This window comes from Ciconia boyciana, chromosome 1 (assembly GCF_034638445.1).
Source record: "Ciconia boyciana chromosome 1, ASM3463844v1, whole genome shotgun sequence".
In the NCBI taxonomy this organism is placed as follows: Eukaryota; Metazoa; Chordata; class Aves; order Ciconiiformes; family Ciconiidae; genus Ciconia; species Ciconia boyciana.
In genome coordinates this window covers 99,245,532-99,270,106 of record NC_132934.1, presented here as the reverse complement: position 1 = coordinate 99,270,106, position 24,575 = coordinate 99,245,532, and the positions used below count along the sequence as shown (strand labels likewise).

The window sequence follows — 24,575 nt, the reverse complement described above, 5'->3', positions numbered from 1 at the left end:
AAGGAATCATCCAGCCTTATGTTCAAAGTTGCTTTATTTGGCTTCTTTCCAGCAAAGGCAAATACAGAAAACAGGACAGTCAATACATCAGTAGAGCATGTAACTTCAGATAAAGAATAATTAAGCAACGAACACGACACACACACAATACCTCTAAAAATATAAAATACAATTCTTTGATTGACTGAAGTTATTTTTGAATCTGAAGTAAACTGCAGCTGCTGTGGTCAAAAATACTTCTGTAAATTTATCTCAAAAGTTGTTTCACTCAAAAATTTTTTTTGGGGAAAAAAAAAAAAAACAAAAACCAACCACCCAAAAACCAAAACACCTTAAAAACCCCCTGAAGTCTCACTTTCTGTACAGAAAGGAAGCAAAGTGTAAATCAAAACTACAAAAAAGCCCAACTTGCAATGAAGCATTTCTGGTATCCCAAACACCCAGAAAAAAAAAAAAAAGGACCAGTTGGTGTTTTGGCTGGATCAGTTTTTTTTTTTTTTAATTAGAAAAAGTGAAATATATAAATAAATAATTCTTATTGCACCTACGATAGTAACAGCAAACATCACCCCTCACGTCCTCAGTAATACAGGCAGACATATACACACACACCCCCCCACACACACCTTTTTGCCAGACTCTAGAGAGGCTGCTGCTCTGGAACCAACAAAATATTGGTTCTGAACACTTAGTCATAAGTCTTGCATCTGCTAAATCTTCTCTGTTGATTTTTTAGATTGACAGTTTGTATTCTTGGTAAACATATGACATAAAAAGCACAATCCAAAATGCTAGGCACTTAGATAGAATATTTCAGATGCACAAACAACTGCTAATCGAACCCAAAAGACAAGAGGATTCTGGTAGCGATCCTGATACGATGACAAATATTCAGACAGAAGGAAGACTGAGAAACACCTTAAACATTAGCACTCGTCAGCAGAACAAAAATCACCAGAGGACCCCCTGCAGTCCTCCATCTGTCTACTCTGTCAGTAAAACGGGCAACGAAGTCGGTACGCCCAGAGGTAGGCTTGTTTTTAGCAGCCTTCACCCCGTGAAGCAGGCATGAAGCTCTGGCGAGGCAGAGGGCACGCCGAGGCTCCGACCCCTCACAAATGCGATGAGCTGCGAGGCAATGGCCAGGAGCACTCGGCTCTCACACGTGGCCTGCTGCCGCACAGCAAGCAGGGAGGACAGGCAACTGGGGCATTAAGCCTGGACGTGGCCAGATCAGGAGGCTGGGGCAGGCAGCGAGGAGCAACTGGGGCTGGGGGGGAAGAGGGTCTCCAATCCTACCTGGGGCAGGAGCAGAGTTAGGTCCCAGCTCGTAAGAGTAGTGCAATGTCTTTCTCTGCTACCAAAAACATGACAAAGCAGTAAATTCTGCCTCTGTAAAATTCCCCACTGATCCCATTACATTCACAGCAGTGACACACGATAGTTAGCTCAGGGTGTAACATCCCACACAACAAGGTCCAGGTATAGAATAATGGCTTTTGGCCAGCTGAGAGATGTGTCTGTGTTTAAAAAGACACAACAAAAAAGGATGAAGACAGGGCAGACTATTCTGAACTGTGCAAAAGATGACCATGAGAACTATCAGCAAACCTTGTCCACGCATTTTGACAGCTAAGAAAGGGCTAGGCTGGGTTAATTAACAGAGTTGTTTCAGAAAAAACAGAGAGACAATGACAGCAAAACAGAAACGGAAGGAAAGATGGGGATGCCAATACTTCCACTACTGGGCTTTGCTTCTATCTCCTCCTCACTTATATATTAAAAAAAAACAACACCCCAGGATTAGAAAGAAAAGCCAAATAACATAAATTACTCATAACTCTTCCTTCCCAACTGTGACTGCTACTGCCTCTAATCTGTCACCTGCTTGGAGTCCTATTGCTCTTCCCCAATAATTTTGGCAGCTTTGGTGTGGTTTGAGTCCTGTGGTTTTGAGTCCAGCAGGTCTCTCCAGAGAGAGTTAAGCAACACGGTCATTGGCACATTCACACATTCACTGAGGAAAAGGAGTTGGATCAGCTGGATAAGGGAAGGAAAACTAGATGCCAGGAAGAGGGCGATGAACGGAGAGCTGCTGCAAGTGAAATTGCAGACAGATGTTGGTAACAATTAAATGCCTCTTTACTGCGAGAGCAATTAGGCACTGGAAGAGGATCCCCAGAGAGCTTGCAGAGCCTCCATTCATGGACGTTTTCAAAACTCAACTGGAAGAAGGCAAATATATTTTGCACAATAGCAGTGCCAAGAGTTGCACGAGCAAAGTAGATTTTGCCTGGCAGCAAAGGAGCGGACTAAGTGGTCCCTCTGGTCCTACTTTTTATGATTAAGCATCTAGACCGGATAACAAACATTGTGCTAGTCTTTTCAGTGATCACCTCGGCGTCTAGATAGGGTAGTGTAGGTGATGTATTTCCCTTTTATTGCTGTTTCTTTCCAGCCAGTCAAGTCACTGCTTGTAATGTTGACTTCAGGCTGCTGGGCTGTAATGATCTGGTAGGTGAATGGAAATCCTCTAGGATCCTAGAAAACAAAGGAAAAACAGGAAGAAGGATGAATTGTGGCCATTGTGTTGCTGCCTCAGGTCTTGCTGAGCAGTGTGGTTGCCGTTGGGGTGGGGGGGGCAGAAATGCACAGTGGGGAAAGTGGGGAAGAAGAGTCACAAAACTGCCCTTTGGTGAACAACCGTAGGACCTTCCCTGCTCTACGACGAGTCACACATTTTCCTAAAACAACGAAACAGGCTTCAGCCTGTGTTCCCCCTTGCTCCCTTTGTTCACTATAGATGATAACCTGACCTTAAATTTAAGAAGCTACCTTATCTTTAACAGCACAGATGCACGCCTGCCACACAAAGTGTCATAGCATAGAAGAAGGGTCTGTGCCTGAACCCAGGACACCTGAGCCCAGCAGTGCTTGCCCCAAGTGCCGCAGGAGATGCCTGCGGAGCCGCAGGCGGCACTGCTCCCAGCGGTCCGCACTCACGCCATCCAGCTTGCCCCATGCTGACATTCCCCCCAGACTCCTCAAAAGGGATACCCTGAGGGATGTTCAGCCCCCTCATTATTTTGTTATGCCCCAAGGGGGAATAATCTTAAAACTGGTGGGAATTTTTTTTTTTCATCCCCTTTTCTCCTTAAGCAACAGAAATTCCTTTGGGAGCATATTTATGAGAAAGCCTGAAAACAACAGTTATGAAAATGTCATGCTACGCACTATACAACAGCGTTTTCTCCTTGGGTAGGGATAAACTACCCAGCTCGTCAACACCCGCTTCGAAGCCATTTTCTACCAGCAGAACCAACTGTTTGCCTTGGGAGGAAGCCAAGTGATCCTGCTCAGCAGTAGCTGCCAAAAGACATTACCAGTGTAGAGGGGAGTACAGTATTGAAAAAGGTGTTTTCAAACCCAGGTAGTTTATATTATACAAGATACCAATCTACATGTGAATTTCAGTTTATGATCACTGAAGGAAAACCTGCATTTATTACAGTACAACCACAACAACAAACACTTATTTTCAAGTAAACTAATGAAAACAGAGAGGGAGAAAACAGAAGTACATAGGAAGATTTAAATCAAAGCTTCTTCCCTGGTGATTTTGATCACCAAGATTTAAAAATCAGTCCAGCTTAAAGTAGCCTCTAAAAGGCAACTGCTAGGTTTTTTGTCTCCCCCTCCCCAAAGATTGTCTTCCCACCCTAAAATTATTCTAAATCACTCCACAGCTCTGATTGCAGTGCCTAGAGAATATGGGACGAGAGCCGCGGTTAAAAAGACTCCTAGCCTTTGCCCTACCCGCATTTGGAGCACTCCCTGGGGAAGCGTGGTGGCATGCCTTCAGCCAGCTCGCTGGTTACACTGCCCTTCGCTTTCCTGTCGCTTTAACCAGTGGCCAGCCCTCCTCAGAGACCTGGAGGAGATCTATACACACATCAGGATGAAACCAGCACATCCTACTGTAACATGTACGGTGGAAATTTGGAAAGATCAGCTTAAAAGCTGTTCCTGCCTTCAGGTAAACGCTGGAGTAGCAGGCATGTCGCGGCACCGCTTGCGCTGCACCGTCAGCCGGCCCCTAAGCTGACGGCGGCCGTCTGGACTACCGCTACACAGCATGCCCCATAACCTCGCCCTCTGCCTCAACGTAAGCATGGCTTCAGATTCACTTCCTTGCATCTTGCGAAAATTTAATAAGGTACCTCGAAAGTAACTGGACAATTGTAATGTCCCTTTTTGAATGCAGAAATTGGCAGCTGAGTGCAAAGCCTTACTGTATATTTAAACAGTATAAAACAATAAGAAGGCATTTCCAAACAAGAGACAGGGAATATGGCATGACAAATTTTCAGAATGAATATTAATCTATTTGCATATAGTAAGAATGATTTGCTAAAGAAAAAAAAAGAAAAAAGGCATTCTCCATTTCCTACTAATACAATACCAAATGAATCAGGAAAGTTATTACACTGTTCTTTCTTTTCATTTAACTAAGACCATCAAAACCTGTTCAAACAATATTTCAGATTTTTTTTAAAAATTATCTGAAGACAAGATTACGTGAATTTTTTTAAAAAAACTACATACCTACTACTAAACCAAACAGTTTTTTTAATTCTGGAAACCACACACACTGCAGAATTCAGAATATGACAGTGAGATAAGGAATATATGAAACCCTAAATGGATTTAGAAACTAGAAAAGCAAACCAGCTTTCCTGGTTGGTAATACACAAATAAGGTTATTTATTGAATATATAAATAGTTTGATATTTCAGAATGTCATTCTGATGTTTGAGACCAAACTTATGACACTATCTTTATGTGGCTTTGAAAAAAATGATAAAGTACATGGCATCCTTACTTTCCGTGTAGAAGGGTAAGAAAAAGGTTTCCATCTCCTTATCTAATAACCCTGCATACAGCCGAAGTATTTTGCAAAGGAAAAACCTTTCGGAATTGAGCACATAAATAATTCTTACCAAGGAATTAAACAAGAAATTGAAACAGCAAGACAACTATTCATATAACACAGGAGTGCTATTTCTTCTCCCTTTCAGCTGCCAGCCATTTTATTTTCTGGTTATATACAAAGCCCTATTGTTGGAATGAAGAGGAGAATGAAGGACTGGAAAATTACTTCATAATTTGAAAGAGCACAGATATGATGCACAGGACAGAAACTGTGTTAAGCTCACATAGTAAAGGCCTCCCTGTTTGCAAAGAAAGGACACTGTTTTCAGTAGCCTGTACTTCGACACCCCTCCTTTAGATGGGCAGGACAAGCTCCGAGATGTTTCCTATGCCGCTACCTTCATCCTGTCAGGGGCAAACAGGATTTATTTTGTCCTTCCAGACAAAAACCCCAGCCATGCCCCAGGAGAGCTGACACACCCTCCCCTCCTTCCTCCTCCTCCGCCACTCCTTCTCCCAGCTCTTCTCCAAAATGGAAAGGAGCACGAGGAGCATGCTTTCCTCAGCAAAACATGCTGGGGGAAAACACGATGGGAAAATGAACAAAGCACCAGCCATCCCTGTCCTTCGCAATGAAAACAGGTAGCACTAAACCATGGAAAGCGTGGAAAGAGCGCCCATGCCCTATATATATATGATGCAGACTGCAGGGTACTGCCAGGCACACTTCTGTGAACCAAAAATTAAGTGACTTACTAGGCAACAGGAGTTGTCTGGAATCAGTGTGTGATTAAACCCAGAAAACATCTTCACTTGGGTTGTGAAATATTTATGTCTGCGGGAAACCTCATGGGCAGGCTGACAGCAGATTACCCCTCCGTTGACATTTTTGTATGGTTTTTGGTTTTTTTTTCTTTCTTTCTCCCCTCATTAACTCTGTTCAGGTCTGTTTGGCTACAATTTTTTTTTACGCTGTGGTTGTTTGGTTTTGGGGGCTTTTTTTTTGCTGTAGTGTTAAGAAGGGTAAAGGAATGAGGCTGCTGTAAGCAAAACAACTTTCATTTATACCACTGCATATTTTTGCTATTTTTGGGAATTCAAAATAGGACAAATATAATCTCCTACTCATAATAAAACCACACTTGAGAAGAAACCAAGGCGATTCTAAAATGAGCCTCCCCAGCTGGGACATGACGGCCAGAGACCTGTTCCTCTGCAAGCAGGGTGCATTATATCCATCTGCCTCATGAAAGAGGGATTTATGTCCTGAGTTTATCATCTGAAAGGCTGGTATTTAGCTGTCACTTCGGGAAAAATTATTCTGAAAAGTCTCCTAAAACCGCGCTGCTACTATGTTGTTCTCAACTACCTAGTCTCTCACTTTTAAGAAAAACAGCTGTACGTCAAAGCAAATCCACTGAAGAAACAAGCCAAGTCATACAGATAAAACAAGAATTGCCATAATTTATAAGCCAAAGCTTAGAAATACAGCCTTATCCAAACCGAATAAACACTAGAGGAAACTGCTAAAATGGCTTTTCCAGAAATAATTCCTATCTTTACTATAAACAAAGCAACGGAAAGTATGTGCAAGTCCTTGTAAAGTTTCCCAAATAACTGGAATCTCCTGCACAAGACTTCCATATTTCCCAACCTTTCAGGACATCTTTGGCCACCAAAATTTAAGTTTCTGATACCTACGTATTATAGCTGATCAGCCAAGTTGCTATTTGCAGCTTAACAGACCTGAATCTGTATTATTTGTAGCAGTTTCCAAACTTCAAAAAATAATAATCAGGGCATCTTAAATTCCTATTCAGGGTATTAAGTGATCTCTAGTTGGTAACAAAGAGGTATTTTCAATCTGTCTTACAGCACTTGTGTAACATTTGAGGTACACTGAGGTTCAGCGTTTCTTTGAAATACAGTTAGTTGGCTGTATTCAGACACAAACATCTTGAAACAAAGACTTTAATGCTGCTTAATCTAAGTTCCGTAAAATTTCTGCTTGAAGGAAAACCTGAATGTTTCAATTTCCAAACAGGAAAAACCCATTGCTATGTTGGCACTTTCTGCGGAACAGATTTTTTGATCTGAGCTAGTCTCTTCTTCTATGAAGTTTTCTTCTTCCACGTTCACCTAATCTGCTCAGCTTTCTTAGGTCGCATCATATCTATTCAATAACAAGCTCCAAGAATTTTTTGTCCTGTTGTTATAGCTTTCTAAACACAAATATACTATTTGACCATTTCTAAAGCTTTCCACATGACAAAACATGCATAAGCTACCCAAAGGAGATCAACATACCAATGCTTTAAAAAAAATAAAAATAAATCATGCTGGCCTTCATATCCATTTGTGAAATAGCCCTTCCTCACAGACCACCACAAGCCTCCAGAAAACTGTTTGCGTGGGCTTTTATCCCCCTGCACACTGCTAGGTCCTGAGAACTGACTTTAAAGCTTTTTAACTGGCCAGGCTGAAATATGAGTATCCTGCAAGCCTTGAAATAAACAACTGATGCTGTGGAAAGCATTCAGGTTGAGACATGTATGCGATAGGCAAGTCACAGGAATTTATTCAAACTAATAACCTTTATTTTGCTTCAATCCAGGCACTTGGCTTGTTAACTGGACAGCTTTATGTTGGTGTGGTCTACAGTTAAGCTCTATTAGTTGAGCCAGGTAGGAAATGGTGAAACTTTTTACCAGAAGAGTAGCACTGAGAAACCCCCAGCATGGGTGAAGTTATGCCTGGTGATTCATCGCAGCCTGCTCATTGCACTTAAATTGAGTGACAGGCATGGCTAGGTTTGCCTCTCTGCTTGGCAAGGATGAAGATGTGAGTTTTCCAAAGCTTTTGCATCAGCTCTTGCCACAAAGGCTGCTCAGTTTGTTTCCAAACAAGTGACTTTTTGCCAAATGTTGTGAAGACGCTTCACTTGGGATGTTTTGAGGGAGAACCAAAATGCTCTGTAACTGGTACACAAGGCAAATGCCTGAGGGATGGGACATCAACTTTGAGCCCCAGCTCTTCACCTGATTCCCAAATGTCTACCGTGGAGAGGAGGGAAACAAGAAAAATAAAAGCAAAGCAAAAACCAACCATACTCTCAACAGCAGAAGCAGAAGAGAAGAAACTTTGATGGAGAAGGGTGCCCAGCCACCCAGACAAAAAGCTGTTGTTTTACTTTAAAAACCAGGCATCTTGACAAGACTGAAAAGGCTTTGCTTGTTATCTAGTGCAGAATGAAAAGAAGTACTGACGCCCCAGATAACAGCCTCAGACAGACATTGGTATCCTCCAGCCAGCGCTATTAGCTCTCTATTGTGCCGTTACAAAAAGCGCGTCCAAAAATACGTATGTAGGCGCTGCTCCTTGTTCCAACACAATCTGAGGATAATAGAGGATAAAACCAGGAAAGGGCTTTCTGCAAGATGTTATTCCCTTTTGGGTGAATAGACGGCAACCAATGCTTTAAAAAGCATAACCAGAGTTCACAGATGAGGGGGGGAAAAAACAAGCCACTGCAAAAACAGACTAGGGTCCGCAGTGTGCTGCTCAGAGGGGAGCTAAGGAGGTGTAGGGGATTTCCTCATTACAATGTGATATTTGTGGAGTGGTAATGCACTCTAAACATAGCGTTAAAAATTACTATAGCTCCCCAGGTATTCTTGGCATTCTAAGGATTTGTCTGGGAAAGTGACAGTGGAATCATAAAAGAAGATAAATTGTAAGTAACTTTTAGCAACAGGCAAAAAAGAACATCCGGGGGGGGGAGGTGTCGAAAATCAGATGGTGACAGAGTGATCAAACTGCACCAGTATTGGAGTTTTACAACAAACTAATTAATGAAGCCTTCAGGGAAACAGATGTACGTTAGGTAGATGGACTAAGCTTAGGGACTTAGCTTTCCCTAAGCTGGTCACTGTATGAAGGAATAGGATCAGCTGGTCAAAATTACTCTGGATAAAGTAATGTCGCCTTTATGCAAAAAAGGATCCAGGTCAGTGCATTACATTTTCAAAACTCAAGACCAAAAAGCAACTGAAAAGATACAGACTAAGACTGATAAAAACTAGACTGCATTAAAAGAACAGAGACTGAATGACTTACAAGCCCACTGCAGAAGTCACATCCTGGCATCCCAGTTAATCAAAACCCATGAGAACCAGGAAGGAACACAAACAACTGAAGTCCCTCAGATCCTGCTTTTGTTGATGAACTCTAATACAACAAACTTACACCCACTGCTAAACACTGCTTGTCTAATTTACCCCCTCTGCCCCAGTGAACAGGTATTTACATGAAGTCTCGACCCTGTGACACGCTGGCACACGCATGGGGCCAGGACTGCAGATGTCCTCCCAGGCAGCGGGGCATGAGACCCCACTTCTCTTGCTGACACAGCAGGGCTTCAAGCTCTGAGCCATTAGCTAAGGAAGAAGGGACACAGTGCTTTCAGTTTAAACATATTACGCTTTCCTGTGTCTTATGCTTTCTTTATAAGGCAGGGGGAGGGGGGCTTCATTCAAAGTTTCCAAAATAATGCGTAGGCTCTGTTGTTGTGCAACACAGCGGTGTCTCTGCAGCAAGAAATCATGTCTTGCATGACCCACGACATGGCACAAGGATGTGTGAATGGCTTGAAGGTTCCAAGCTTGATACCTCGCGGGTGGTGTAGAGCATAGGAAACCTGCTGTGAAGCTAACTGTACTGCCTGCTGGGGATGGTCCTTTTATAAGCTATCACTGGAACCACATGTGGGCGTTGCCTGGGGAACCACTAATATCTGAGGGCCAGAATCATGCCAAGAGGTATGTTAACATCCTCAGCCTAGCATAAACATGAACAACCTAGTCTTGTCAGGCAATATTTCACTGACTGACCCTACTCCTGCTTCAAGCACCAGTGCAGTCACAGCGTCCCAGTATGGTTTTTCTCATCTGGCACGCAATGAAGGGGCTTCAAAACTCTGCAAGGCAGCACCTGCACTTTTTAGCACACTGTTTGCCTGGTCACTCTCTGATCCGCTCTAGGGGGTGATCCCAGACCTCTGCCAGGTCACCTCTGCCTCAAGGTCTGTCTTTCAAGGTCTGCTTAGTACAAGCTCATCTGTGTTTGGAACGGTTGTTCTAGCATAAAGATACATCTTTCTTTTGAGCATTTCACCTTTTTCTTCTGATCCTTTAAAAAAAATAATTAAGAACCAACTCCTTGCTCTTTAACTTCCAGGTTGGTCCGAAAATTCAACAGACATTTTCTCTTCTGAATTGTTTATAGGATCAATGGAAAGCTCACATACATTTTAAAATTAAGAAGTTACATTTGGGGTGTAAGAGGTGTTCATTTCTCTTTTTGCTCAGTGATTGTGTCTCTGGCAGTAGCAGATTTACTAGATCAACCCCTCATAACAGTCGATGCTGTTGGTCTAAGTTCACAATAGACAGGTCTGATATTCCTGGAAACACTTCTTTACCTTATATCACATTATCATCATGAAGCAAGTATCTGAATATTCAGGAACTGAGTTAATGTGTTCTGAAGTTTCTAAACATATTAGTAGAATTGAAAGCCAGACACAGAATTTTGATCTAGTTAAGCAAGAGTGAAACTACCAATGACCATCAAATTTCTGTGATTTCTGAAGCCTAAGGCCTCCCCATTCCTCTATTTTTTTCCTTTCATTCTGTTATTAGTAATTAAGACTGGAAAGTTGAGTTGATCCATGATCAGGTCATCACACATACAAGGACATTACACTGACTGCAATTTTTCCTTAATTCATCATTAGGAAGCAGACTCATATGCCAAGTTTGAGTGCACTTCTCCATCATATTACACTGTTTGTCTTACAAATACAAAGAAAGCCCTTCCCTTGAAGGCATGTCACTCTGCATGAGTGGGTTCCTCTACGACATACCTCTTCTGCCAAAAATTCTCTGAGCATACTTACAGTCGACACTTTTGTGGCCCTCCATGAAAATGCAAAAGACCAGTGAATTACTTCTGCTGAGACTTCTGCCTGAAAGCAAACCACAAGCAGCGTGTCCTGCTCTGCTTGGATCCTCCCCTCACAATTTGTAGTCTTGTATTGTCCCTCAGCACTAGCAGTGGGAAAACAGCTCTTAAAATCACATGCAGCTGAGGCAGCCTCTAATAACTGTAAATTATGATAAAGTTTATTGTCCAATATAACAGCCTCATACCCCCTAATGGTATCTCAACAAAGACTCATTCTTCTCTGCAGAAGACCAGACCTTATTATGGGCTCTACAAAAACCGTTAGTTTCTGTGCAACAGTGACTCACCACTTCAACCCCTCCTGCATATCCTCTTCCTCCAGCACAGCATGATCAGAATCAGAACTATGATGATAATTAAAATCCCCACAGTAATCATCAGCCAAAGCAACGAGGATCCCTCTTCTGTGGAAACAAAACAACAAAAAATACACCAAACTAAGCTAGTTTATATAAGAAAAAGAGCAAAAAGAGCCAAGATGTTGTCTGATTAATGACAATGGTTCCTCATCAAGATTGTGAAAGTTATTGCTATAAGCTACATGAAAGCAGCAATTGCTCAAAAGAGAGAGTGAATGTGTGTATCTTCAAAAACAAACCTACTTGCCCACAGAAAATGCTCTGTGAAGAAAAGATGTGCTCATGTTCATCCATGGCAAAGAAAAATGTCATTCCCATACCTGATACGGTAGTTGGCATGTGTACATAAGCAGAACTTTGTACACGTCTTGACACTTTCTGAAGAGTTTTTTTGTTCATCCAGAATTTGAGTTTTTTGTTTGTAAAAGTTCGTAAAAGTTTCCTTTCACTGTTAAACACCTATCACTGTCGCAAAGGCTCAATTAACTTTCAGAAAAGAAGACAGGCTATGTTTCAATGCCTGCGAGTAGCTCTACCCAACATCTGAGCGTAAATGTCCCTCCTGGTTAGACATTAGCTGCTTCATTTGACTGCCATTAATCAAAATGATAATACGAAGGCTCATTTCAGTGCTCACTGATGTTAACTGGAAAACTTTCTGAATTAAAATTTATTTGAATCAAGCCAAAACTATCATGTCTTTTAACAAAGCTAGGTTGAACTATTCATTTGAATTTCTCTTTCTCTAAAATATAAGACTGTTAAAACAACAAGCTATTAGCTCATTTTTCATTCTCCTACAAAGGAATAACAACAGTCTTAGTTTCCTGCTTTCTGAGATACACATTTCCTTTTCAAAAGGCCAAAACAAAAGCATATTGCATTTGAGACAGGACAAAAAGATTTATTATGCTTTTTCAATTAGTGTGACTCAGAATTAAGAACTAATTTGCTTTTCAACTTTTAGAGAGAAGATATTAAAAGTCAGATCTTACTCTTTACTATTATTCCTATAACAATCACTTCTTGAGCATGTAATTTGGGAATTAACCCACAATCCCAAACTGCTTTTCCTGTCTTCCTAATTTCCAAGTGGTCTTCCTTTTAAGGCTCTGGATTTGGAGACACGTGAATTTTACATCACCTAAGTCAATGTTCCTGTGTGAACTGAGAATGGTGCTTCAGCTTTTAATGTTTCTATTTCTCATCTATAGAACTGGGGCGAAAGTCTTTCCAGCAGAACAGAATGTTGGAAGAAGAAATAAATCAGCACTACAAGGTATTCAGATGTTACACTGATGTATTTAAGATTTCCCCATAAAACCAATGTAAGTATCTTCAACCGATCACCTTCCTGTCTGCCTGAAAACAGTATTCCTCCCTGACCGTTACTGCAATGCACATGTATCTTAGCAAAAATGTCAGAGAAACTAAAACATAATACACAGTTTATCTGTACCAAAACATGTAGTAAGTTTAACTGAAATGTTTGGTAAATTGTTGTTCAGAGATAGTTTGTTACTAATTTTGAAATTTCCACTTCAGTGTTCATTAAGTGATCCACAGAGTTTTTACTTCATCTAGATAGATATCAGGTGACAGATATATATATATCTATCTTTGGACTGTCAAAGAAACTATGAAGGCCTGCATGAAAACTGAAGTTCGACTTGCTGCAAAACACGTGGTGCCTCTAAAACCCATAGCTCCCTAGCTGACTAGTTTAGCTTTTTTCCCTCTCGGAGAGGACCCCAGTATGTTGTCGTCTCAAAGATGACAATGAACGCAAAGTAGGATTCCCTTTCTTCTTACCTGGCACATACACATCTCACTCCCTCCTCTTCCCAGCAGATTCCTATCCCAACATGCTATTGCAAAACACAGAGGCCAAGAGAACACTACCAAGGAGCTTGTATTGTTCACCTACCTTCTTTCATTTTCACAGGCAATTCCATTGTTTCATTCGTGTTGCTTACTCTGCAGGTCAAGTCCTGTGCACTGATGCTCTGAGTGTCTGAGATCTCCAGTTTACTGGTGATGGACACCATCCCATTGGTGTGCCTGACCGTGTCCTGTGTAGGAGTAGAATTGAACAAGTTGTTCCAGGTGATGGTGGGCTCTGGGAGGCCAACAGCATTACAGATGGCTATCAAATGACCTTCGGAAACGTTGTAATGGACAGATGCATTGAGACCTTCCAACACACAAATGAGACAATCCATCACCACAATGAGCACCTGGTCATAAGCAGTAATAGCAGTTCAACCTTTACCAATCAGAGCAAAGCTTACTGGATTCGCACTGAGCCCCAGGGCACACGAATGCAAGAAGAGTTCATTGGGTCAGGTTCCCCCCATGATTCAATACTCCTTCCCTTATATTGAAGTTATACCCCAAAGGTTTCACTCAACCTGAAATCTCAGGTTTTAAAATAATCTGTTAAAGTAAAACCATTTCTTGGTCCGTGCTGTTCTCCCATCTGCTAATTCCCTATCAACGGTAGGGTTTGGACAGCAGCTCACAGCACTGGGGTTGTACCTGGCACCACGAGGAAACTGCAACAGGCAATGCTGGTTTGCCCAAGTTCCAGCTGGGACTGCTCGGAGGCTTACAAAGAACCCACCCCTTGCTTTTTAGCTGCTACTCACAGAATAACAAACAAGGACAGCCCAGAGCCAAAATCACAACAGGCTTGAATATGACCCCACAGAGTCTTGCTCACAGCAGTAACGCTCTGTTTCTACACCACGTTCCACCAAGGGATGTTCTTACTACTGCATTTCCTGAGACCACTCAAAGAAATGCTGTGGGTGAGAAAACACCTCTTTTTCCGCTAGAGACATAGCCCTGCAGTGAACCTCACCAAAGACACTCAGGCAGGTACGTCCCGAGAAGGAGCCAAAAGGGAAAGCATTGAAGAGACACGTGTAACACCCCGAATCATCCATTCTAGTGTCCCAAAAAGTGATGCTTGTCTCATTGAGTACCAGACTCGTGAAATTCATTCGGTCTTGATAGGGCTCGTGAATCTTTAATCCTTTTATGGTACTGTATGTAGCTATATTATTGTGTGATTTTTCAGAGTCCTTTTGCCATGTCACTTGAAGAACCTCCTTGGGTTCTGTCAGGGCACAGCTGAGAGTCACGTTGTCGCCCACCTTCACATTTCTGTGTTCAGCCTGTGGAACCACTGCAATGACATGAAATAGTTAGTGGAATGGGCAGATATCACACATATTCAGAAGCCTAATGCTGATTCGAAGGCCTGGATTATGCACAGACATAGCAATTTCATCAATTACATACTGTTTCTATGGTTTTCCCCCACCAAAAAGTCCTTCTCCTGCATCCTCCCAGATATCAATGAAGTCACGTTGACTTACATTGGCTGAGGCTCTGGTTTTCTTCTAAACTGTTTAAAAGAAAAAGACATACCCTATTTCTGTATCCATCCCTGCAGACTTCCCACTTCAGTTTTATTAGATCAGCTCATGGCTTCCCATTCCCAGCAAAGACTCAATTTTTGTTTCCTAACAGCTAGAGGAAGATTGAATGCACAAGGGAAGTGCACGCCAAGCCATTCTCAGAGAACTGAGCAGCAAAATGGGCTAAAGAGAATTTCTGGACTATGTAGCTTCAGAGTTTGCAGTGCATTTGAGAGGGAGGGAAAGAAAGAGAGATTTGTTTCCAAGGTGAGGATCCTCTATGGGAAGTGGTGAACTCAGGTGAACAACGGGGTCCAGTGTCATTGTAGTTATGGGATGCTCCATGTTCCTCCCATCTCCAAATGGTGCATAAGACCTTATGTCACATCTGCCAGCTCCATGTCTACGCCTCAGCTATCTAACGTATGTCAAATGGCACCAGCAATCTGTATTTCACCTATTTTTGCCTCTTACTCTGACTGCTGAAGCCTCAGGAATCAGAAACCAGTTCCCCAACCATTTTCAGGAAATTCAACTTACCATTTGCCTTTCCAAGCCCAGCACAAGCCAGACACAAAACCAGAGCTCGGAAAGTCATTTTGGAAGGGAAAATCTGCTTCACCTGAAGAAAGATAAGGAGAGATGGGTGACTTAATGACAGATCACCTTCCGGTGATATCATGTCTCCGGGTGCAAACATTAACGGCAGCTTTGTCATGTGAGAAAAACATAGTTCTGGGGGCAAACAGCGAGTTTTGACAGGTCTCATCACACAACACAGAAAGTGCTCCAGTCAAGGTGGGAAAAAAATTGCATGATGGAAATTAGAAAGGCGTTAATCCACCAGAAGCATGATGTACTGGTTGTCCAGGGCTAGCTGTGGCATGGGGAGAGAGCTTGTGAAGTCAAGGGATAAATTCAAAGCAACTTCTCTGAGGACTTCAGGACTCCTCATCTGTCCAAAACTGCATGAATCGGGGAACTTTTGGGGCATACTGCAGCTGCTACATACAAATATATTTCCAAGGTGGGAAAGGGGCAAAAGTAAGGTTGTGTTGTTGCTTTCCCTAGTTGCAGCTTTTGACCTGCTTCCTGTTCCCTCAATCAGGTAATATTGCCACAATACAGCTGAATTGTAGACCTGCCTGGAACTGAAGCTGGTGTCATATTTAAGCGGAAACAATATTTCGCATAAAATACCTCTGTAACACACATCACCTACACCTGAGGTTTTTTGTCAAGGTCTGCAAAACTAGCTGATGTTTCTTGAGAGTGCCTTCTGTCAAGAACACAAGCAAAGCCCAATTTTTTAAAGATTTTCACAACATGCAAAGAACAGAAGAGACAATCAACTGTAAAGCATTTTCTATGTTATTGTACGGCTTAAAAAAGGAGGACTGATGAATAAATAAATGAATTGGAGGGAGAAAAAAAATTCTATTTAAGAAACAAATTCCCAGCAAACTTGTGCACACAACGCATATCCACGCAACCAGCAGCGTGCCTTTAAATTTTAAACACGCTGTGCTAAAAAAACTCCTGATACAAATCCGCAGTTACCAAGCATGAATACAGACCAAGTTCTGATGTGTAAAATAAAGAAACAAGAAACCATCAGCAAGCCCAATGAATAATGAATTTGCCAGATAATACAGTGCAGTCAGGTACTTGAGGATGGCTCTGAGAAGCTGAGATAGATATTTCTAAAAACATGCAAAAATCAAGCGTAGCAAGCCAGAGAGAAATCTCGAGTTATAAAAGTGTTTATAAACCAGTGGAAGATGTGCCACACCTGCAGGAAAGCACAGTTTTCAGTAACAACCTTCTATCTCACTGCTTTAATTCCCGTTAAAGTCCTTAACGCACCATTGCTCACAGCCGGTGTAGCTACAAGATTTCATACAGTGAGGAACCAGGCTACTGTGTAGCTACACCGGCCACAGAAAAAGTCCCTTTAGGGCACAAGCCCAATCTACAGTATTACAGGGGAAAATAAAGAGGAAAAAAAAACCAAAAAGCTTCTAGCACTAGGGCGAGCAAAGAGCAAACCCTTCACTGTGCCGTACCTTCCCAAACCGCACCTCACAGGTCTCCTGAGCCACCGACCGCGTCCCTGTGCTGGATTCACCAGTCCTCCGCGACCTTCTGTGAAACTTTATCAACTTTTAAAAGCCTTTTGTTCTTCTGGCCGCCACCAGCTCCGGTAACTGCTCGGTGCCACTTGGCCCTGCCGACTTCTGCCGCCACACAGGCTTCAGAAGGCAGCTGTTGCGTGAGTCCGGCACTTGGGGATCCTCCTGCTTAGAGAAGGCGGGGAAGGCTCGGGCACCCGCTGCAACACCCGGGAAGCCCCGCCGGCTGCCTCTGCGCTGGATCCTCCCAAAATCCTGCGCCTGGAGCCGCTCCCCGCCTTCCCGGGCGGCTCCGGGGATGAAAACCTCCCCCGGGGATGGGCCTGCGGGCACGGGCAGGGGCTCAGCGGCGGGGGCCCCGGCCTCTCCCCCCAGCCCCGCTTCGGGGGGATCGGCCAGCTTTCCGCCCTCCCGGCGGGGCCCCGCTCCCAGCGCCGCCGGGCGGGCACGGCAGGCTGCCCAGCCCGCACGGACACCCGCGGCTTACCTCCCCCCAAAACCCACCTCGAGCCTGTCCATGCGCCCAGGAACGGCGGCCAGGAGGAGCGGGGAAGGCGGCGAGAGGGAAGGTTGCTCACGGCCAAGTACCTGGAAGCAGGGAGGGAAGGAGGGAAGCAGGGAGAAAACGTGCCCGAGGGCCTCATCCAGAGACTGGGCTGCGAGGACTTAGCGTTCCAGAAAGTAGTTGGGTTTTTTTCAGACCAGATCCATTTCTGGAACTTATTTATTGTAAGGCTTCACTGGAAGTTGCACAACAAACGTACCAACGTTTTTTGCACCCTGGTAATTGTTTCTCTCTTAATTACCACAAACCGTGATAATTAACTGCCAGTAGCGGGTCAGTAGTCGGCAATAAAATTTTGAGTACTAGACCAAGGCTTTGCCTCTCTTCTGGATCCTCAGCCCAGGTAAACAAAAAACCCCACCTTTTTTTCTCATATTAGGCTGTAGGAAACTAGCGTTAAAAAATTCAGTGGAAGGTCTTATGGAAAGGGAAAGTCATTTGATCATACAAAATCTCTAGGCAAGTTGATTTTATGCCCAGTTTCATACTCACAAGCTGTAGGCATACAAACAGTCTGGCCAGGATCTTCTGGGTTCTTTGTTGGTGATGAGAAACTGATTTTGAGATATGTCTTTTATATCAATGGAAGTGGTTTTGGCTGCTACCTACCTCTTGGGCTGAGCGGAAAAGGGGCAGCGCAAAGTGGTACAGGGCAATCTCGTTGCCATCTTCCTGTTGTTAGACTACAGGATCTTCCACTGGCAAGTTGTCTCTGTTGTAGTTTTATCGGGCTTGTACCAGGCTTGAGATAAACAACCCATTTCTCCATTTGATTAATTAGAAACAGCATCCTTTGCAATCAGTACAGGACATTTGGTGTCTGCTGTTTCTTCAGCTGCTTTCACACACATGCACGCACACGTTCATACGTTTTTCATACCAATTGTAATATTTCTCTTGCAAGGCCCTAGGAGGCCTCCTGTTTTAAAACATCATTGTTCATGGGAAAAATATCAGACTTGGCACAATTTCAAGCCCCTGCCAAAATTAATTGACAAAGACACCCAAACAGTGGCCAAGAGCCCACATAAAACCAGAAACCCTTTATTATTTGACGCAGATGTGTGGGAACATTTGGAGCACTGCTATTAAACTGTCCTAAGTAACGGGGTGGTGTTTGCGCCTTTCCTGAGTCATCTCAGGCTCACCCATGTGTTAACTGTGCCTGTTCTGCTGCTCTCAGTACCTCAAAGCACAAAGCAGTACCTTTTGACCTGCGAAAAAAGAAAGCCCCTGCCACCCCCACCAGATCAGGTCTAATCTGTTGCTGGAGGCTGGGGGTCAGGGCAGTGGCTCTTCCAGCTGGATACAGCTGGATGCCTTGGAGACATCTTCTTCACCACCATGCTTGATTTAGTGGAGCCCTTCCTCTGCCAAATAACAAACCAAAGCCCGAGCTCCGCCACTACCTTTTTTCAACATTTTCTTCAGTCTCCTAGGACCGATGAGTAGGTCTCCCGTCACTTAAATTTCCCTCTGCCAGCCTTCCCCATTTTGTTCTGAGTAGAGAATGGGTTCCCTCTAAAGCAGGTCAGGTCTCCAGCAACTAACCTACTACTTGTTGTTTGAGGCTGATGTACCTACACCCTTCATGCATGTTTTTCTTTTTATGAGACAAATGTGTTAGCAAGTCTCCTGTGCTCACTTGCCTTCACTATAGTTGAGGGGATTTCAGAGGCAGCTCCAGAGAACTGCAGACTACACAGCTTAAAATAAATTTATCCAGAAGTGCCCTGTGCCATGAAAGCAACAAAAACAGGGAAGTCCCAGGGACCTCTTCATGCCCTTATTTCATTAAAATAAAGGGGACGTTTGGGGGACTTGAGCAATATTTTATATTAGCTCACCCTGTAACTGACATCTACTGAGGTGGAAAAGTTCTATATTTACCCAAATTTTACTGCTCCTTCAATGGGCTGGGGAAACTTAGAGAAGAAAGAAGAAAATGATGAAAGGCACTGGAAAGTAAGAGGGCTTCTTCTTTGGAAGAGAGGGAGAAAACTAGACCTCAGCAAGGAAAAGATAGTTCTGAAGTAGTAGATGAAGACCAGAGGTAACCTCAGGGCAGACAGGAGCAAATGGAAAGTACTCCAGGCAGACCAGCAGTGGCAGAAAATTAAAAATCTTTTTATATTCATAGAAGAACAAGACACAAAAATCCCTTTCTGCCCTATTCTGTGCTCTCATGTCAACCGTTTCTTTTTACAAGGACTCAGCTCAGCAATCTCTGCTGAGTTTTGCAAAGTTCTTTGCACATCACCTTCTCTGGAGCTGGTGATGGCCAAGCTGACACCAACTCTCTGGTGTGACAAAGCTTTGAAGTTAGTGAGAAAGAGAGTAAGTAGAGACCTCTTGTCCTAAAATCCAGAGTTCTTTGTTCCTCTCCTTTTATTTCTTCACCTGCAATACACCCTGCGTGCTGGTGGAAGAGACAATCTGAAATCCCTTCTGTCACAAATGAGGTCTATTCTTCCCTCTGCCTTCTGGGTGGACACACTTTGCTGTTAATATATTTCTTGGTTCTTCCCTTGATTTTTTAAGCAGAACCATTTGAGCCAGTAACCAGTGAAACTTGTGCAGGTTTAAGGAAAAGAATATGATACAGCTGAAGCAAGTTGCTGTTATTTAACAGGGAAAAAAAAAAGCCTTAGAGGATGACTGGAGTCAGTGACACAGGTTCTATTAAAACCAAATCCACTAAGTTTGACAGGGCATGTTGCTTGCAGGAGGCCTACATCAGGACTGTTAGGCTCTGCTCATATAAATTAGCATATCCCCCTTAGTCATCCTATTCAAGCAATGCTTCCTCAAGTCGTGAATGCTCAAACAGGTCTACTAGGAGGTCCAGAGGATCTGCCGCCAGCTGTCATTTTGCTAGTGATTCAACCGTGTAACCATGGACAAGCCACATCTTTTCTCTCTCTCAAACTTACTTCTATAAAACAAACAAACGCTAAATGGGTTACAGTTTGAGATCCTGTCAGTTTCTCCAACACAAATTGCACTGCGTTTCCCAGCAGAGAAAGTTAACCATGTGGGTGGGGATAAAAACACAGAAAAGTCCTGGGGTCCCTTTACATGGCAAGAAAGGACTGGATACTTTCTACATTTTGCTTTGCTTTCCACCTCTAGAATAGCTGTGTAAAATGGAAGCCACCTGAATTTAAACTTCGCTGTTAAAGGAGGTTTGGTATTAGATAGACTTAACAGGAATGGGGGTTGTTGGGCATCAAGCAGCCATACATCTTTGGTACAGCTAAGATATTCATGCCTAAGCTCGCATTCTCTTCCCTTCTCTTGTTTTCCAGTGAAATCTGTTGGTCTTTTTGTGTGGTTCATGTCTCTCTCACTGATCTTCATTTATGTGCCTTTTCTCTGCATGAGGGCTGAGCATCCTGGCAGCCAGGGGCTGTGGGTACCACTGGTTGTGCAGACCCTCACAGAAGTGTGCTGCACATTACACAGACTAACAAATATTCTTGCACCCTAGACAGTGCAAATCCTAGTTTCCTAGGGATGAGTAACTGGGAGAAAAAATCAGGTTCATAGTCACGAAAGAAGGATATTTCATAAAAGAAAGGTGAGACAGTCATTACAATTTTTTATATTCATTTCTGCCATCCCACAGAACCTCCTTTAGCGCCTGGGACAGGCACACTAAAAAGAAAGCAAGCTTGGGCATGTTATCTGGGTCTTGTTAGTGAGGCTGGCTTTAGGACAGCTTTGATCTCAGCTTTCTGTTGTTTTGCTTCTAAAAGTGGTAGTGTTTTTCCTTCTGAAAGGAAGCAACACAATTACTAGGACTGAAAGAAACAACTAATTCCATTTCATCAGAAAGAATCAAAGAGCACTTCTAAACTCCTACCTAAAGAGTAGTGAAAAACAGCTGATCTGCCCCATAGAAATCCAGTACTGAACTCTTTTAAAAAAGCCCCCCAGAGAGACTGTCATGGTTTAGCCCCAGCTGGCAACTAAGCCCCACCCAGCCGCTTGCTTACTCCCCCCTGGGGGGATGGGGGAGAGAATTGGAAGAGTAAAAATGAGAAAACTTGTGGGTTGAAATAAAGACAGTTTAATAGGTAAAGCAAGAGCTGTGCACACAAGCAAAGCAAAGCAAGGAATTCATTCACTCCTTCCCATCGGCAGGCAGGTGTTCAGCCATCTCCAGGACAGCAGGGCTCCATGACGCGTAACAGTGACTTGGGAAGACAAACACCATCACTCCGAACGCCCCCCCCTTCCTCCTTCTTCGCCAGCTTCACATGCTGAGCATGGTGTCATATGGTACGGAATAGCCCTTAGGTCAGTTGGGGTCAGCTGTCCCAGCTGTGTCCCCTCCCAGCTTCTTGTGCACCCCCAGCCTCCTTGCTGGTGGGGTGGGGTGAGAAGCAGAAAAGCCCTTGACTCTGTGTAGGCACTGCTCAGCAGTAACTAAAACATCCCTGTGTTATCAACACTGTTTCCAGCACACATCCAAAACATAGCCCCATACTAGCTACTGTGAAGAAAATTAACTCTACCCCAGCCAAAACCAACACAGAGATGTTCTGGAAAAATTGAGATTTTTTTCCTGCCTATTTGTTTTCTGAGTCCTTGGTGTGCATTTCGTCATATTTTCATTTTTCCTTCTCCATCACCAAAGCTAACTTTTTACTCTTAAAAAACCCTATACTTTTGCACCGAAGATAAATCATGTACTCACTGTCAGAAGTACAGAGGTGAGGCCATTCCTCTCTCCCTCCTTCAGCAGGCTCGGAACCACTCACGTGGAGTACCACTGGTCACTCTCTCACAGCACTGAGCCTGCACGTTTCTCTTTACTGTCGTGGTTTAGCCCCAGCCGGCAGCTAAGCCCCACACAGCCGCTCGCTCACTCCCCCCCACGGTGGGATGGGGGAGAGAATCGGAAGAGCAAAAGTAAGAAAACTCCTGGTTGAGATAAGAACAGTTTAATAATTGGAACAAAATAATAGTAATAATAATAATGAATTGTAATGAGAAGGAAAACAACGAGAGAGGGGAACAAAACCCAAGGGAGGAAAAAAAAAGGGATGCAACCGCTCACAACCCGCTGACTGATGCCCAGCCAGTCCCCGAGCAGCGACCGCTGCCCCCCAGCCAACTCCCCCCAGTTTATATACTGGGCATGACATCATATGGTATGGAATAGCCCTTTGGTCAGTTTGGATCAACTGTCCTGGCTGTGCCCCCTCCCAGCTTCTTGTGCACCTGGCAGAGCACGGGAAGCTGAAAAGTCCTTGATCAGTGTAAGCACTGCTTAGCAACAGCCAAAACATCAGCGTGTTATCAATATTATTCTCATACTAAAATCCAAAACAGAGCACTATACTAGCTACTAGGAAGAAATTAACTCTATCCCAGCCGAAACCAGGACATTTACAATTTCTATTTCCTGGGAAAAAGTTATCTTTGAAAAGCAGTACTTAAACTCACTCGCCTCTCCTTTTGTTGTTGTATTTATATACATATATTGACGGCTTCCAATCATAGCCACAACTGAAGATCACATATGTGTCCATGACTGCCACAGAAAAAAAACACAGATAATTTCTCTGCAAGAAAAAAAAATTAATGAGCATTTAATCTCAGAACACTCTCATTCGAGGAAGGCCAAGCTGAAGTCCCTCAGTGTAACCTACATGCATGCGGCATGACAAACTTCAAGGCAAGCTGAATCAGCACATGATTTTCAGAATGCAGGGAACAGTTGTCCTTTAAATGCTGAGCTACTCTTGGTTAAAACATCACTTGAGATTGACTTCTAAAGGTCCCTTGGTCAAGAAGCCTGAGATTGTTTTCTAAGAAGCCCAGCTGCAGAAAATCCAGCTCTCTCAGGAGGCAACCCTGGGCAGAACTTGTCAGAGGGATTTGGGCAGCCTAGATGCCTTCCCAGGTACTACCAAATGCCTGCCATTCCCACTTCTCCTCCAGCAAACCTTTTTATCCATCTCAGGCCAGCCTGGCAGCTTGGAGAACAGATTTGGGAACGTTTCCACGTTTCCTTCCCTGGTCCTTTGCAAGAGCTCTTTCTCCAGGAGAGCAAGACAGGACTGAAGACAAATGCCTAGTTCCTTCTGTTAGTCCCATTCAATACCTTCTCTTCCAACAACCACAGTCAGTGTCTGCCACAGGACAACCCTCGTAAAGTCATTTTATTGTGTTGTTCCTGAATGTCTTTGGGTACAGTGGTTGTAATTTCTTGATACCTGGGATAGGGTTGCTGGATACCAAAAGACTATTTGAAAGTCCAAAGGGAAAAAAATACCACTCGTGAATTAGTATTTTAATGGAAGACTCATGGGAGGTGTTTTCACTTTCCTTCGTGATCTCTCCCACTAGAGGGTACTCTGCTATTATGAAAGTGCGTGCTCTGCGCTGAGGCTGCACCGTGACAAAAGCTGTTAGAAGAGCCTTTGCAAATACATTGGAAGGACATTTCTAAACACACCTCATGTAATGATACAGAGAGCCGGAAGGGAAGCTTTCCAGCTCAAGCCCTTAAAAACGTAACTTTTTGTCGAAATACTGATCTTGGTACAGTTCTGTGGGTCTTCCTGCATCTGCAGCACAGATCCTCCCCCCTGATTACTTGTGAAACGTCGAAGGGCCTCCCGGGACACATCACCTACTCATCAGCTTGTCTGGCTTGATCCTTGCTGGCACCCACATGCTCACCCGCGCTCGCTCCAGGTGCTGCACCACAGACACACAGACTCTGACCCTGGTCCACGCTGGTGGCTGGCACTTGGTTTCCCTCACTCGGGTCTCCCCAGTCGCTGGCACCCAGGCAGATGTGCCCGCTGGCCCATGGTCCTGGCCCAGCTGCTAGCACCAGGCCCCCATATGTACATGCACACCAGCTAGGGAGTCCCTCACCCAGGAAAAGAGTTAGAAATAGAGTTTAATGAGAAGACAGGACAGACCATGGTGACCAGGCGCTGGGCACAGCCAGACAAGCGTATTGACCAGCGTCCCACATACATGCGACCAGACCCTTTTATCTCTCCATTTTCCCAGGCTTTTTCATCCCCAAATCCCCTTGATTCCTCCCTTTCTCACCCTTGGTTCCTCCTCTAAGCATCCCATAATAAGTCCTGTGCAATCCCAAAATGTTATT

The 24,575-nt window shown here is 43.7% G+C and overlaps 1 protein-coding gene across 2 annotated transcripts; it reads right to left on the bottom strand.

Moving 5' to 3' along the window:
- LOC140662001 (OX-2 membrane glycoprotein-like) lies at positions 1–22,244 on the bottom strand. 2 transcript variants are annotated; one of them, XM_072884970.1, is made up of 8 exons: positions 22,140–22,244; positions 17,377–17,460; positions 16,807–17,037; positions 15,281–15,362; positions 14,179–14,505; positions 13,243–13,509; positions 11,244–11,360; positions 2–2,541 (listed from the first exon to the last, which is right to left on the bottom strand). In XM_072884970.1, the coding sequence occupies exons 4-7, from the start codon at positions 15,336–15,338 to the stop codon at positions 11,248–11,250; spliced, it is 765 nt and encodes a 254-aa protein (XP_072741071.1). In that variant the 5' UTR covers positions 15,339–15,362; positions 16,807–17,037; positions 17,377–17,460; positions 22,140–22,244; the 3' UTR covers positions 2–2,541; positions 11,244–11,247. The 2 variants fall into 2 exon arrangements, with proteins under 2 accessions (XP_072741080.1, XP_072741071.1); XM_072884979.1 differs by lacking the exons at positions 17,377–17,460; positions 22,140–22,244 and having other exon boundaries at positions 1–2,541; positions 16,822–17,157.
- Positions 22,245–24,575: the final 2,331 nt, after the last annotated feature.

Bases quoted from the DNA above. Each gene is read 5' to 3' on its own strand.
- LOC140662001 (XM_072884970.1), bottom strand. From the start codon at position 15,338: ATGACTTTCCGAGCTCTGGTTTTGTGTCTGGCTTGTGCTGGGCTTGGA. The intron at 14,506-15,280 runs GTAAGTTGAATT...ATGTCATTGCAG, and splicing joins TGGGCTTGGAAAGGCAAATG to TGGTTCCACAGGCTGAACAC. The intron at 11,361-13,242 runs GTAGGTGAACAA...TTGTTTCCACAG, and splicing joins GCCTGTGAAAATGAAAGAAG to AAGAGGGATCCTCGTTGCTT.